We start from the raw sequence: 15,567 nt of genomic DNA, 5'->3' as shown, positions 1-15,567 counted from the left end.
CCCAAGCCACCACACACAGGGGCTGATTCTGCAGTGAGAGGCCGGTGGTCTGCTGGCCCTCAGGCCTGCTCTCTTCTCTGGCGGGGTCTCCGTTCATCTCCACCAGCATTCCAGGAAAAAAGGCTTGGGGGTCGACAACTGTGAGGGTTGTCACTGAGTGAGCAGAGCATGCACTCGGCATCATGTAAACCAGGCCTGGTGGTGCAGGCCTGTCCCTCAAGCACTGGGGTGGAGGTGGAGGTGGGAAATCAGGAGTTCAATGAATGTCATCTGAGGCCAACCTGGGCTACATGAGGACATATATATGTGTGTGTGTGTGTATGCCGGGCGCAGTGGCGGCACACACCTTTAATCCCAGCATTCAGGAGGCAGAGGCAGGCAAATCTCTGTGAGTTTGAGACCAGCCTGGGCTACAAGAGCGAGTTCCAGGACAGGCTCTAAAGCTACAGAAAAGTCCTGTCTCGAAAAACCACAAAAAAAAAAAAAGAAAGAAAAGGGAAAGATGGCCCTTTTTTGTTGTTTGTTTGTTCGTTTATTTTTTGAGACAGGGTTTGAGTGCTGGGATTAAAGGCAGGTGCCGCTACCGACTAGCTACTTTGAGTACGATCAATACAGCTCATCTTCAGTGTGTAGCGTGTGAGGATAGCTCCTACTGGAGAGAGACACAGCTTCCTTCTTTTGTGGAAAAATTTGTCCCATTATTAACTATTATTAGTTAATTTATTAGTCAGAGGTTCATGTAGCCCAGGCTGGTCTTCTACTCCGTATGTAGCCGGAGATGATCCTGCTCTCTCCCAGGGCCCGTGCCCTGGGTGCCAGGTGCATGCCTGCATAGTGGTCTTTATCCTCATTTTCGATTGTGTTTCTTTTTTTAAGTAGTTATTTATTATCTATACAATATTCTGTCTATATGTATGCCTGCAGGCCAGAAGAGGGCAACAGACCTTATTACAGATGGTTGTGAGCCACCATGTGGTTGCTGGGAATTGAACTCAGGACCTTTGGAAGAGAAGGCAATGCTCTTAACCGCTGAGCCATCTCTCCAGCCCTCTTGATTATGTTTCTGACACAAAGTTTCACATTTCCTTCCTTCTTTCCTTCCTTCCTTCTGTGTGTGTGTGTGTGTGTGTGTGTGTGTTTTGAGACAGGGTTTCTCTCTGTTACAGTCCTGGCTGTCCTAGAACTCACAGAGATCCGCCTGCCTCTGCCTCCCAAATGCTGGGATTAAAGGCGTGCGCCACCACCGCCTGGCTCAGGATTCATTCTTTAGCCCAGGCTGACACAAATTTGTGGGTGATCTTCCTTCCTCACCGCCTCTCTTACTGTACGGAATCGGTGCGTCCAGTTCCCAAGCCTGCACAAATTCCGGGAAGAGGGTCACTGGGGGGCAGCAGAGAACTGCGATTATTTTAGCGCTTGAGCATGCACGCGCATGAATGTGTGCGTGCGTGTTTGTACCCGTCAACGCAGGTGTCTTTCTCATTTTCCCACGCCGCGCAGACTCGCACCCGGTCCGGCAGACCCCGGATCCCCCGTGCGCTCCCATCCCGCAGCTGTGCGGGGATCAAACTACAGGGATCATACAGTCCCGCCCTCTAGCTTCTTGTCAGGGTCTCCCACTACTCCCCAGTGCTGCTTCCGTGTGGCCCACGTCTCTGGGCAACATCTCTAGGCGCTGTAGTTGCCCGCACCAGGATTGCTCCGTGTATAACTGGACTCCCTGATTCCGTGGAGAGCTTCCTGGACCAGAGAATACCCCAGGACGAGGGTGTACTGTTCAAGAGAGATAAGGGACCCTCGGGTCAGTTCGGAATGTTGGGGTTTGGAATCTGAGGAGGAATGAATGGTGAGATGGGCCGCTGCAGCAAGATGCACACACCCTCCAGGCAAGCCTGCCTCTCCACGTGGACCACGTGTTCACTGAACTAGCCCCGCCCGGGATCTTAGTGAGGGCTTGGTAAGGAGACCTAGCCCGGGACCTGAGAGTGGAGGGCTGGAATGGTGCAGGTTCACAGTCAGATTATCCCTTCACCACCTTTCATTCCTCGCCCGTGTGTCACTGACATCCTTGTGTTGATTAGGCGAGCTTTTGGAGATGCAGAAGCAGGCCCTGGCTTCTGCCAGTCCCAATGCGAAGAATGATGTCATGGCAGGCCCACAGCAGCAGAGGTTCACAGCAATGTCCCCGAGAAGCGCTTGACTGTGACAACCCTACCCTGTTACTATTGACACTTCCTGAAACAGCTCACCTGTGGAAACCTGTGTCCCTGAGTCACGGTCACATGCGACTCCAGAAAATCTCTTCTTCTGCCCTGTGAGGCGAGAGCCAAGTTTCTTCGCATTGTCCAACCCCAAATGCCCAGAATCTGGCTACAGCCTCCAGAACTTCAACACGATTAACGGTGTTGCACGGACAGAATAGTAATTATTGAGATAGGGTTCACGTGGCCCAGAATGGTCTCAAACTCAGTATGTAGCTGAGGCCGGCCCTCTGCCTCCTGCTAGGATGACAGGCATGTGTTAGCACACTCAGCTCAGGTGCTTGGGGTATCCATTGGGGCTTGGTGCATGCTAGACACTCCACTCACGGGGTCCAGCCTCGGCTCAAAGACAGCTCTGGGTTTATAGAGCCATCAAGAACTGAGAGAGCCTAAGTCCATGTGGCCTTTTCCCTCCCTCCACCCCCTCAAGAAACCTGCAGTTTCTCAGCTTCCCACCAGAAGCCCAGTTCACAGTAGAAAGACATCTACGGCGTGTGCGTGACGACTGCTGGAGACCCACGACTGAGTGATTGGGTCCCGGCTGGTGAACTGTTTGGATTAGGTGTGGCCTTGTTGGAGGGTATGCCACTGGGGTGGGCTTTGAGATTTCAAAGGGTCTCTCTGCCTGCTGCTGGCAGGTCAGGATGTAGCTCTTGGCTGCTCTCCAGCACCTGGTAACCATGGACTAAGCCTCTGACACTGTAAACAAACCCTCAGCTGCTTTCCTTTGTAAGAGTTGCCTTGGAGCCAGGCAGTGGTGGCGCATGCCTTTAAGCCCAGCACTCAGGAGGCAGGGGCAGGCATATCTCTGAGTTCAAAGCCAGACTGGTCTGCATAGCAAGTTCCAGAACAGCCTGGGTTACACAGAGAAACCCTATCACAAAAAAAAAAAAAAACCCCCACCGGTTGTGGTGGCACACACTGGTAGGATTTGCTGAAGGAAGCAGAGGCAGGAGGGTAACGAGTTCGAGACCAGCCTGAGCCACACATTTAAAAAAAAAAGAAAACAAAAAACAAAAACAAAAACAGAAAGAAATGAGTTGCCTTGGTCATGGTGTCTCTTCATAACAATAGAACAGTGACAGAGACATCTCCGAAGTCCCATGTACAAGCCTGGTGACTCCTGACTTCTTTCTTTTTTTTTTTCAAGACAGGGTTTCTCAGCCAGGCGGTAGTGGTGCACACCTTTAATCCCAGCACTCTGGAGACAAAGGCAGGATGATCCCTGTCTTTTTTTAAAAAATATATTTATTTATTATTTATACAATATTCTGTCTGTGTGTATACCTGTAGGCCAGAAGAGGGCGCCAGACCCCATTACAGATGGTTGTGAGCCACCATATGGTTGCTGGGAATTGAACTCAGGACCTTTGGAAGAGCAGGCAATGCTCTTAACCTCTGAGCCATCTCTCCAGCGCCCCCCCCCCCTTTTTTTGAGACAGGGTTTCTCTTTGGAGACTGTCCTGGAACTAGTTCTGGCTTCGAACTCATAGAGATCCGCCTGCCTCTCCCTCCTGAGTGCTGGGATTAAAAGCGTGTGCCACCACCGCCCCGCCCTGACTTATTTCTTACCTGATCCCATCCCAGGCAACTGCAGAGACACTCTGTAATCTCACGATTTTATTATGTACACAGTGTTCTGTCTGCACGTATACCTGCAGATCTCATTACAGATGGTTGTAAATGGGGAATTGAACTCAGGTCCTCTGGAAGAGCAGCCGGTGCTCTTAACCTCTGAGCCACCTCTCCAGCCCGGGATGGCTGTTCTTGAAAAGGTGTGCTTATGTCAATCACCTTTTAGTTTTGTAAAGACAGAATGTACCTGGCCCAATTTGGCCAAGCTAGAAAAAAATGCCAAGTGTTGTTTTCTGTTTAAAAATGTTTTGATGTAAAAGTTGGGGGAAAAAACATATTTGACATATTTGTTTGTGCTGGAGGTTAACATTGGAGGATGGGAAAAACTCGTTAGTGTGGGAAAACATGTTTGCTTTTGATATATAAGGACGGCTGGGGGTATGTATGGTTAGGGGGTGGAGCGCCGGGTTGGCATGGATACTGTCTGGTCACTATTGTTAACAGTTTATTGGGACAGGAGACAATGTATACACACACACACACACACACACACACACACACGGAGGCTGGAGGTCCCTCCCTGTAGCCCCTATGTGTTTGGCTGTCTCTCAAAGTCTGTCTATCTTGCCTCTTAGTGTACCTGGCTTGGGAGTCCCTTTGGCTGGTCCTTCACCTTCCTGGAGCGCAGGCACTGTCTCAGTCTGCCCCACAGCCAGAAACGGTTGCAGATCTTAAAGCAGTCAAGGAACAGCCGGGACCAGAAGTTCTTGAAACGCTGGCCCCTCTCAGTGCTCAGCTCCTTGGGGATGGTGTAAACTAGCCACATGCTCAGTAGCGTTGTAACCACCAGCAGCATGATGCTGAGCACCGGCGGGAACATCGCCACGGGTAAGGCCCCGTACACGTACACGCTGAATATGGTGTTTAAGCTGCAGTAGCTGCAGGGAACAGTGGGCAAAGACTGTCCTGGGTCCCCACTCCTGTTCACAAGGCCGGCTTTCTCTCGTGCATGGGTACTAAGATATGTTTTTCTGTTTGGGGGAAAGGGGACTAAGGACGATTACATCACCATTTGAAAGAAAAACATGATGACAGGCCAGCTGAACTTCGGCTGCTGCCAGAGGAGTGGAATGGTGAGAAAGCCCGGTGAGGTCAGGGGCGTGGAGGACCAACAGCCTCAGCAAGGGGAGGGAGGAGTCTGGAGTGAAAGCCCGCAGCCCTGCATGTGTCCAGGAAGCCAGGTGGATGAACGGCCACCCTTATGCGGCCACGGCCCACAGTTGCTGCTGCCTGAGTTTGACCCTGATCTCATGTAGCCCAGGCTGGCCTCAAACTAGTTCTGTAGCCAAAGATGGCCTTGAACTCTTGATCCTCCTGTGTCTGTCCATCTCCCCATTGCTGGGGTGACAGGCACACACTACCATCCCCAGAATCTGCCAGATTGCTCTGACGCCAAACCTGTGTGTCACCTCTCCTTGACCCCCCCTCCAGCCACAGTGTCCGCTCCACTCACCTGTAGTATGGATCCACCACAGTGAGAAGAAAGATGTAGATTCCATTTCTTTGACCAAAAATAACCTTATTGTCTGTCCGGCCACCTAAGATCTGATACTCCACCTCTGGCCACAGCAGGGGCTGGCCGTCGTTGTCCTCGTGACAGCTGACATAGTTCTGGGGCAAGGAGAGAAGGATGCAGGATGCCATTCCGGATGACGCTGGCCCTCGGTCCTCCTAACCCTCCCAACCTCCTACTTCCCCCTTCCTGGGACTCCTGGCAAGATACGGCCTAGACTGCCCTCCAACTTGCTTTGTAGTGGGTCCTTCAGCCTCCAGCTCCACAGTGATGGGATGGCCGGCAGACACCAACCAGCACAGCGTGGGCGGGATCCCGCCTACCTCTCTGTTCCAGAGGGATTGATGACCTGTGTGCTTGTCCAACCGTGCCCGAATGGTGCTCCAGTTCTGAGGCTGTGACCGGCAGTTGGCAGTGGCGGCCGTCAGGGAGTATGAATAGGTGAATACCCCGTTGATCTCACTGATCACGTACTCAGCGTTCATGATTTCTTCTAGAACCCCGTCCTTCCACCTGAGACACAAGGTGAGGCAGCGGGGTTCCACGCCCCGATGGAAGGTGTGGGAAAAGAATGGGAAAGAAGTAGAGGGAGGGGATCCAGCCACTATGAATGAGGGTCCTTCCTAAAAAGGGATAAGTTTGTGATGTTGTGTGTTTGGGTTTTGTTTATTGTTTCTGTAGCCCAGGCTGGCCTTGAACTCCTGATCCCTGTCTCTACCTCTGCAGTGCTGGGATGACAGGTTTGTGTGCACTATGGTGCCTGGTTCTTGGGGTGCTTGGAACGGGATCTGGGGCTTCATGAAGCCAAGCGAGCACTCTACCAGTTGGCCCCAGCAAACTGAACTCCCGTACCCTATCCATCCCTGAGAGGTTTGGATGATGTCTGTGGATACCTTCCCAAATCTTAGGTCTGCACCCAAGGACTGAAGCACCCTGACATCTGAGGGCTGTGTCATCTGAATATTGAGCCGAGCTTCTCTTTTTAGGCTTGACTTTGCCTTGGTAGCTGAGGATCAAAACAATCTGGACACACAGACTTGGAACCAACCTTGACAGGCAGGGCTAGGCTCTGAGGGGAAGAGCCCGGGCCTCAGGAACGGCACTGCTCCCTGGGCGGCCCAGTGTGGGAGCAGGTGCACAGCATCGCGGTTGCTGTGGAAAGCCTGGTCATCTACACCCAGGGTCACCGCACTTGGGGAGGTGAAGCATGGGGGGACGTTTGTGGCCAGCCTGCACTACAGGGGACACTGTCTGGAAGCCATCTAAGCGACACAAGCATAATCATGTTCCAAAGGGAGCCCATAGTGACACTGGTCCTCAGAGCCTCCAGAGATTTCGGGGTGACTGCTTCCAGGGACTGCAGAAGCTCCCGCTCCACAAAGAAGCTTTAGCAGTCAGCCACACACCGCTCAAAAGTCCGCCCACATTCAACCTTCAAACAACTTTCTCCAAGATATTTTTTTTCTCTTCTTTTGGTTTTTCAAGACAGGGTTTCTCTGTGTAGCCCGGGCTGTCCTGGGACTCACTCTGTAGACTAGGCTGGCCTCTAACTCACAGAGATCCTCCTGCCTCTGCCCTCTGAGTGTTGGGATTAAAGATGTGCCATCACCACCCAACTCGAGATGATCTCTTTAAGACAGTCTTGCTGTGTACCCCAGACCAGCCTTCAACTCGCAATCCTTCTGCCTCAGCTTCCTGAATGCGAGGATCACAGGTGTGTGTGATTGCACCTGTCTCTGAGTGTCTAGTCTCTATCTAGCTGTGCCTCCATTGTCATATATGCTGACAAACTCCTGCTCATCCTTCAAAACCCCACAACCACTCCTAGAAACATAGAGCTTGCTTTGGGCAAGGACAGAGTTGGGAGAGCATAGGCTGAACAGAGGGGGACAGAAGGAGACGATGTAAGCGGGTGTGATGGCACAAGAGATGCCAGCACTTGGAGGGTTGCAGCAGGAATGTGCAGAACCCAAAGCCAGCCTCAACTACATTGTGGGTTAGAGGCTGGCATGATATGAACCATAAAAGGAGGAGTCAGAAGGCCTGCTGTGTACACCTGCCAAGTCAAGCCAAGGCCGTGGCAACAGAGGCCTTTCTCACACTGAGACCTGGGCCAAGCTTCCTTAGCTTTGGGCTCAGTAGCTGGGGCTGAGTGGGGCGGGGGTGGGGCAGGAGAGGTGGCTGGGGGTCGGGTGCTGGCGCAGCCTGGGGCCTTACAGTTCCACCACGGGCTTCCACGGCTTGTCGTAGTAGACCAGGCGAGGGCAGCCCAGGGCCTTGTACTGGTAATACACGAGCAGGTTACTCTGAGCCTCCGCATTGTGGCTCACAGGTTTGTACGCTTCCCTTTGGAGAAACAAGGACCACGGTGACTGAAGCCCACACTGCTGCGCCACCACTGTGCTTTGCTTGCTTGTTTGTTTTAAAACAGGGTTTCTCTGCGGCTTTGGAGCCTGTCCTGGAACTCACTCTGTAGACCAGGCTGGCCCCGAACTCACAAAGATCTGCCTGCCTCTGCCTGCCTCTGCCTGCCTCTGCCTCCCGAGTGCCGGGATTAAAGGCGTGTGCCACCACTGCCACTAACGCCCCCGCCTTTTGTTTTTACATCACAGGTCCTGGCAGCTGCAGTCTTTGCTGGGTCCTCCCACGCCAGGACAGACATACAAAGGTCTTTTCCTCGGGTTTACATTTATGTGTTTCTGTACACGGTGTATGTGTGAGAATGTGTCTGTCTGTGTGTGCCCGCGTGTGTGCATTTTTAGTCGGCGCATTTCAAGCCAAGTTCAAGAGTCTCCTGAGAGAGGCCCCAGCCAATCGCTGACAGCTGCACAGAGGCCCAAACTGAAGCGGTGAGGGGACACAGTGGGGTCACCTTGCTCATGACCTGAGTTTGCTCTTGGGACCTACACGATGAAAGGAAGAGAGCAACACCCACAGATTGTCCTCTTTCTGTCACACGCCACACTGAATGAAAGCATCATCTGGACAGTGTTTCTCTCTCCCAAGTCCCTTCTGCCTCCACCTCCCCCAGCCTCAGTTGGCTCTGGACCACCGGTAGATACTAAAATCCACAGATGTGTAAGTCCCATGTAAGCAATGGTGTGTGGGGACTGCTGATCTGTATCTGCCCTTCTGGTGGGTCAGGAGAAGCCCCACCTGGAACCCCTGTGAGAGATGGGGGTGGGGCTCAGGTTAGCACCTAGACTACGTCCTCTGGAGCTTCAGTCACAAACCTCCGTTGTGTGAGTGAGGGGCTGCATCAGAGAAACGCTCCCGAGTGACGGCCCTCCCCAGACACGGCACCAGGGCTGGCCTTGGCTAGTGCTGCTTAGTTTTCTTAGTTAACTTGATACAAGCCAGGGTCATCTGTCAGGAGGAAGCCTCAGCTGAAAAAAGGCCTGTGGTGCGTTTTCTGGGTTAATGATTGATGTGGGAGACCCGGCCCACCGCGGGCAGTGCCACTCCTGGGCAGCTGGGCTGAAGAAAATAAACCAGGAGCTGGACGGTGGTGGTGCTTACCCACCCACTCCCAGCACTCGAGAGGCAGAGGCAGGCGGATCTCTGAGTTCAAGGCCAGCTTGGTCTACAAAGTGAGTTCCAGGACAGGCTCCAAAGCTACGCAGAGAAACCCTGTTTCGAAAAACCAAAAATAAATAAATAAATAAATAAATACAAACCAAGCAAGCTATGGGGAGCAAGCCAGTAAACAGCATTCCTCCACAGCCTCTGCATCCTCTCCTTCTTGGGTTGCTTTCGGTCACAATGTCTTATCATAGCAACACATAGCTAATAAGACATCTTACCGTCAGTGCTAAGGCCTGGCTCTGACTCAAAGTATCACATTAAACAAAGGAGAGGCTTCCCGATGGGTTCCAGTGCCTGGCACAATGTGCCAGGCTCCCTACACAGCTGCATCCCGCTAGCTCCTGGCACAATGTGCCGGCTCCCTACACACCGCTGCATCCCGCTAGCTCCTGCGACTGCACGGATGCCCTGGGCCAGACCCCAGTTTTAAATCACTCTTCCTCATTCCTGGGGTCTCTGTCCCCAGGTTGTGGAGGAACGAGAGGTGGGTAACACCCCACTTACTTCTCAATGGTGTAACTGTAGTTTTTCTGCAGCTCCACCGCATCGAGGATTCCCATGGAGCAAGCGGAAATTTTGCTGTAATGGAGAGAAGTGGGTGAACAGGGGTGGGGGGACGACACGGGGGACGGACAAAGAACTGGAGGGGGATGGTGGGGGCACTGGCCCCAGCTGTGGAGGTGGAGGGTAGGGGCCTGCAGTCACCTTAGGGAGGGTTCCAAATCCTTCCTTAGAAATTAAAACCTGTGGCTGCAGAGATAGCTTTGTGAGGGAGGGGCTCACAGCTGTGTGTACTGGCAGCTCCAGGGGATCTGAGGTCTCTGGACTCTGAGAGAACTTGCACCCCCACACTCACTCACACACACCGATACTCACCTCCCATTCACACCCACACCAACTCTCCTCACACATACCCTCACGCCTGCTTACACACCCACTCACTCTCAGACACACACAGAGTAAAAACAGTCTAACACAAGAAAGAGCAGATCTTCATAGGAAGGTCACAGCATCACCTCATCCACAAGCTCAGGTCACGCACACTAGGGCCCCAGAGCACAGCATAGCCACTTCCGCGTGGACTAGCCAACCTCTTCCTGGCTCAGGATGGACGGCTACTTCCAGGGATTTGCGGTTTTCAGTGTTTTAATTTGTAGCACAACTGTCAATTGTATGCAGAACTTTGATGCTAATATTTAAATTTAACATTCAATAACGTAGTATAATTTAAATATTTCAGTGTTTAAATGTATACTTATTTATTTGTGTGTGCGAGTATTTTGCCTGCATGTCTGTCTGTGCACCATGTGTGTGCAGAGCCCACAAAAATCATATGAGTGTGTCAGGTCCCCTGGACCTGGAGTTACAGACAGTTGTGAGCCACCATGTGGTTGCTGGGAACCGAACCCTGGTCCTCTGCAAGAGCCTGTTGTTCTAATGGCTGAGCCCTTTCTCCAGGCCCCGAATCCCCTATTATGGAACTACTAAAGACATACAAAGGTAGATAGAAGAATGTCACCTCACTATAGCGATGCTGCCGGCCTTGCCCTGCCTCCCCTGTCCCTGGGGCTGTGACACTCACTTCTGCACAACAATCCTCTTGGTCTGGTCACAGCCAATTGAAATGAGTGTGGTCTGCAAGGGACAGAGGTGGAGAGGCGGTCAAACAAGCCATGAAGAGCCACCATCAGCCCTGCTGCCAATGCTGTCCCTGGCTCCACCCACAGCAAACACCTAGCTTTTCAGCCCTGCCCTCAAAAACATGCAGTGCTCCACACTGGGATTATGGTAACAACTGTGTTCCTTTTCCTGGCTGAATAATATCAACCGAATGAATGGGCCACGCTCTCCCCATCCGTTTGTTGGTTCCCACGGCCACCCACTGCGAATGACGCAGCTGTGGATGAAGGACGCATAAGTTCTTGCATGCAGGCATTTCATTTTCAAGTCTCTGGAAGCACCTAGAACAGTGGGTCTCAATCTGTGGGTCGCAACCCCATGGGGTAAAACAATTCTTTCACAGGGATCACCTGAGACCATTGGAAAAATCACAGGTATTTATGATTCATAACAGTAACAAAATCACACTTATGAAATAGCAATGAAAATAATTGTATGGTTGGGGAGCTGTGTTAAAGGGTCTCAGCGTCTGGGAGGATGAAAACCACTGATCTAGAAGCTCTAGCTCCTCAAATTGGCCAGAGAAAATTCTAGAGATGCCAGTGAGAAACAGCACTTCCCCCAGAGGGTTGTGAGGGATTCCCCGAGATTGCAAGAGGGACCCCAGCAATCAAGACACCAGTGTCATTTCTGAAGCTCTGAGACTCGGCACACACCAGGGGCTTCAGGTCCACACACGCCATTGTCTTGTCAGCTATGTCCACGGTCAGGGAGGAGATGCTGTGATGCTTGATGCTGCAAAGCAACAGGGACACCAGGGATGGAAGGTCTGCGATATGGTGATGCTGGCGCGCTCACCCTGCCGACCATCCATCCACACGCCCGGGTCCTTCCCCATCCTCTGCCCTCCACCTGCCGGTATCTGCCGTGAATACTTTTGGCTGTCAACTTGACACAGCCAGGAAGAGGGAACTTCAACTGAGATTTTGCCCCATCAGATTGGCCAGTGTGGCATTTACTTCATTAGTGATTGATGTGGGAAGCTTCAGCAGATATGGTGCCTCCCCTGGTGGGTGATCCAGGTTAAATGAGAAAGCAGCCTGGGCTGGAGATATGGCTCAGCCTCTAGGCTGGGCTCCCGACCAACTATATAAGAAATCAGGCTGACAAACTCTTTTTATGAGGCTACAATTACCCTGATACCCAAACCACAGAAAAACATTACTAAGAAAGAGAACTACAGACCAATCTCACTTATGAACATTGATGCAAAAGTACTAAATAAAATACTAGCAAATTGAATCCAAGAAAACATCAGAACCATCATCCACCATGACCAAGTCAACTTCATCCCACAGATGCAGGGATGGTTCAACATACGAAAATTTGTCGTCGTAATCCACCATATAAACAAGCTGAAAAATAAAAACCACATGATCATCTCATTAGATGCTAAAAAGCATTTGACAAAATACAACATCCCTTCATGATAAAGGTCTTGGAGAGAGCAGGGATATAAGGAGCATACCAAAACATAATTAAGGCAATATACAGCAAGCCAACAGTTGACATCAAACTAAATGGAGAGAAACTTCCAGCAATTCCACTGAAATCAGGAACAAGACAAGGTTGTCCACTCTCTCTATTTCTATTCAATATAGTTCTTGAAGTCCTAGCTAGCGCAATAAACACCAAAGGGAGATCAAGGGTATACAAATTGGAAAAGAAGTCAAACTCTCACTGTGATATATGATATGCTATGATATGATATGATATATGATATGATATGATAGTTTACATAAGTGATCCCAAAAATTCTACCAAGGAACTTCTACAACTCATAAACACTTTCAGCAATGTTGCAGGATACAAGATTAACCCCCCCAAAAAATCAGTAGCCCTCCTGAACACAGATGATAAAAGGGCTGGGGAAGAAATCAGAGAAACAACACCCTTCACAATAGCCACAAATAGCATAAAATATCTCAGAGTAACTCTAACCAAACAAGTGGAAGACTTGTATTGCAAGAACTTTAAATCTTTTAAGAAAGAAATTGAAGAAGACACAAGAAAGTGGAAAGATCTCCTATGCTCTTGGGTAGGCAGAATTAATATAGTAAAAATGGCAGTCTTACCAAAAGCAGTCTACACATTCAATGCAATGCCCATCAAAATCCCAGCAAAATTCTTCAAAGACCTCAGAAGAACAGTACTCAACTTCATTTGGAAAAGCAAAAAACCCAGGATAGCCAAAACAATCCTGTACAACAAAAGAACTTCTGGAGACATCACAATCCCTAACTTCAAACTCTACTACAGAGCTACAGTACTGAAAACAGCCTGGTATTGGCATAAGAACAGACAGGAGGACCAATGGAAATTAATAGAAGACCCGGATATCAATCCACACACCTTTAACACCTGATCTTTGATAAAGAAGCAAAAAATATCAAATGGAAGAAAGAAAGCACATTTAACAAGTGGTGCTGGCATAACTGGATATCAATATGTAGAAGAATGAAAATAGACCCATATCTATCACCATGTACAAAACTCAAGTCCAAATGGACCAAAGACCTCAACATAAGGGTAGCCACACTGAACCTTATAGAAGAGAAAGTGGGAAGTACACTTGAATGCATTGGCACCGGGAATCACTTCCTAAATAGAACCCCAGCAGCACAGACACTGAGAGAAACAATTAATAAATGGGACCTCCTGAAACTGAAAAGCTTCTGCAAAGCAAAGGACACGGTCAACAAGACAAAACGACAGCCTACAGAATGGGAAAAGATCTTCACTAACCCCACATCAGACAGAGGTCTGCTCTCCAAAATATACAAAGAACTCAAGAAATTGGACACCAATAGATCACATGATCCAATTTAAAAATTGGAGTACTAAACAGAGAACTCTCAACAGAGGAATCTAAAATGGCTGAAAGACACTTAAGGAAATGTTTAACATCCTTAGTCATCAGAGAAATGCAAATCAAAGCAACTCTGAGATTCTATCTTACACCTGTAAGAATGGCCAAAATCAAAAACACTGATGACATCTTATGCTGGAGAGGTTGTGGGGAAAAGGGAACACTCCTGCATTGCTGGTGGGAGTGCAAGCTGGTACAACCCGTTTGAATGTCAGTGTGGCAATTTCTCAGAAAATTAGGAAACAACCTTCCTCAAGACCCAATAATACCACTTTTGGGTATATATCCAAAGGATGCTCAATCGTGCCACAAGGACATGTGCTCAACTATGTTCATCGCAGCTTTGTTTGTCATAGCCACAGCCTGGAAACAACCTAAATGCACCTCAATTGAAGAATGGTTAAGAAAAATGTGGTAAATTTACACAATGGAGTACTACACAGCAGAAAAAAAAAACAACAGCTTGAATTTTGAAGGAAAATGGATGGAGCTAGAAAACATTATTTTGAGTGAGGTAACCCAGACACAGAAAGACAATTATCACATGTACTCACTCATAGGTGTTTTTAAACATAAAGCAAAGAAAGCCAGCCTACAAACCACACTCCCAGAGATCTTAGACAACAATGAGGACACTAAGAGAGACTTACATAGATCTAATCTACATGGGAAGTAGAAAGTATAAAAAGACAAGATGTCCTGAGTAAATTAGGAGCATGGGGACCTTAGGGGAGGGTTGAAGCGGGAGAGACAGGGAGTGGAGCAGAGAAAAATGTAGAGCTCAATAACCATCAATAAAATAAAATAAAATAAAAATAAATATTATAAGTAACTGCATTTAAAAAAAACCACAATTGTACTTACAAGCCCACTCCAAATTAAATGCTACGGTAACATGAAAAAGAAAAGCAGGCTGAGTGCTGGACTGTGGTGGCACACCTTTCATCCCAGCACTCTGATGGCAGAGGCAGGTGGGTCTCTGTTGAGTTCGAAGCCATCCTGGTCTACAGCATGAGTTCCACAGTAGCCAGGGCTGTTACACAGAGAAACCATCTCAGAAAAACAAAAACCCAAACAAACAAAACCAAAAGCAGGCTGAGTCCCCAGGAGCAGCCCGGAAGCAACACTCCTCTATGGCTTCTGCGTCAGTCCCTGTCTTCAGATTCTTTCTCCGCTTCCCTCGAAGATGTGTCAGCCCGTGTAAGCCAAGTAAACCCTTTCCTCTCCAAGTTCCTTTTGGTCATGGTATCTCCCACAGTATCCGAGAGCAGACACACACAGACCCAGAGACACACACGTACTCATCTGCACAGGCTAACCTCAAACTCTTGACCTTCCTGCTCCCACTCCTCCAGGGTTGAGACCACAGCCACATGTGGTGGCAGTCAGGACCCAGAGTTGCAGGCTTCCTGGGTGGCTGCTCCACCAGCTCCAGGCCCTGTCCCCATGGAGAACTTAGAATAATGTGATCGCAGTGTTCCAGAGGTAGTGTTGGAAGTCAGCCCTACTTCTCCCACTGTGGCTCCAAGAAACCCTGTAGGTAGGAGCAGAGACAACCCTCAAGCCCCGAGACTGTCAGTACCTGGAGGTGAAGTTAAGGTCCGCATTATTCCAGTGGTGCTGCTGTTGGAGTTCAATTTCCTGTGGCAGCGGCAGAGACAGCAACAGACAGACACACAGAGAGACAGCCATTTGCAGCAGGGGTCCGCACAGATGTCACCCCAAATGGGACGGGGCTAGTGGGAGAAGGGTGACTGGTGGGCCCATCAGCTGTCCAGCCCCGCTATGTCTTACTTCTGTGTCATCGGGAAACCTTCTCTACGCTCTCATGACCCTTGTGACACCAATCCTTGGTCTCCCCTCTGAGGTGCAACTTTGTCTGCCCCCTCACTGACATCTCACGTCACGAGGATTGCCTGAAGTGTGGGTCTGGCTGAGTCCTGCCTGCTCAGTGACATCGTGTAGACTGAGCCATGACTCCAAGGCAGACAGGTGCAGGGGGGACAACTGGCCCCCTACCTGGT

At 49.9% G+C, this 15,567-nt stretch overlaps 1 protein-coding gene across 1 annotated transcript in view; it reads right to left on the bottom strand.

Moving 5' to 3' along the window:
* Positions 1–2,869: 2,869 nt before the first annotated feature.
* The window catches only part of Catsperd (cation channel sperm associated auxiliary subunit delta), a 36,283-nt gene continuing 23,585 nt past the window's right edge, over positions 2,870–15,567 (bottom strand). The window contains exons 9-18 of the mRNA XM_042055275.1: positions 15,446–15,562; positions 15,126–15,184; positions 11,331–11,409; positions 10,577–10,629; positions 9,499–9,573; positions 7,627–7,755; positions 5,733–5,922; positions 5,350–5,507; positions 4,477–4,774; positions 2,870–2,932 (exon numbers count right to left, since the gene is read on the bottom strand). Coding sequence (XP_041911209.1) covers positions 2,870–2,932; positions 4,477–4,774; positions 5,350–5,507; positions 5,733–5,922; positions 7,627–7,755; positions 9,499–9,573; positions 10,577–10,629; positions 11,331–11,409; positions 15,126–15,184; positions 15,446–15,562 — 1,221 coding nt within the window. The remainder of the gene's footprint in view (positions 2,933–4,476; positions 4,775–5,349; positions 5,508–5,732; positions 5,923–7,626; positions 7,756–9,498; positions 9,574–10,576; positions 10,630–11,330; positions 11,410–15,125; positions 15,185–15,445; positions 15,563–15,567) is intronic.

The sequence above is a fragment of the Arvicola amphibius genome, chromosome 1 (genome assembly GCF_903992535.2).
Source record: "Arvicola amphibius chromosome 1, mArvAmp1.2, whole genome shotgun sequence".
Classification (NCBI taxonomy): Eukaryota; Metazoa; Chordata; class Mammalia; order Rodentia; family Cricetidae; genus Arvicola; species Arvicola amphibius.
Note: the sequence above shows the minus strand (reverse complement) of the source record. Positions and strands in the feature narration are given on the sequence as shown.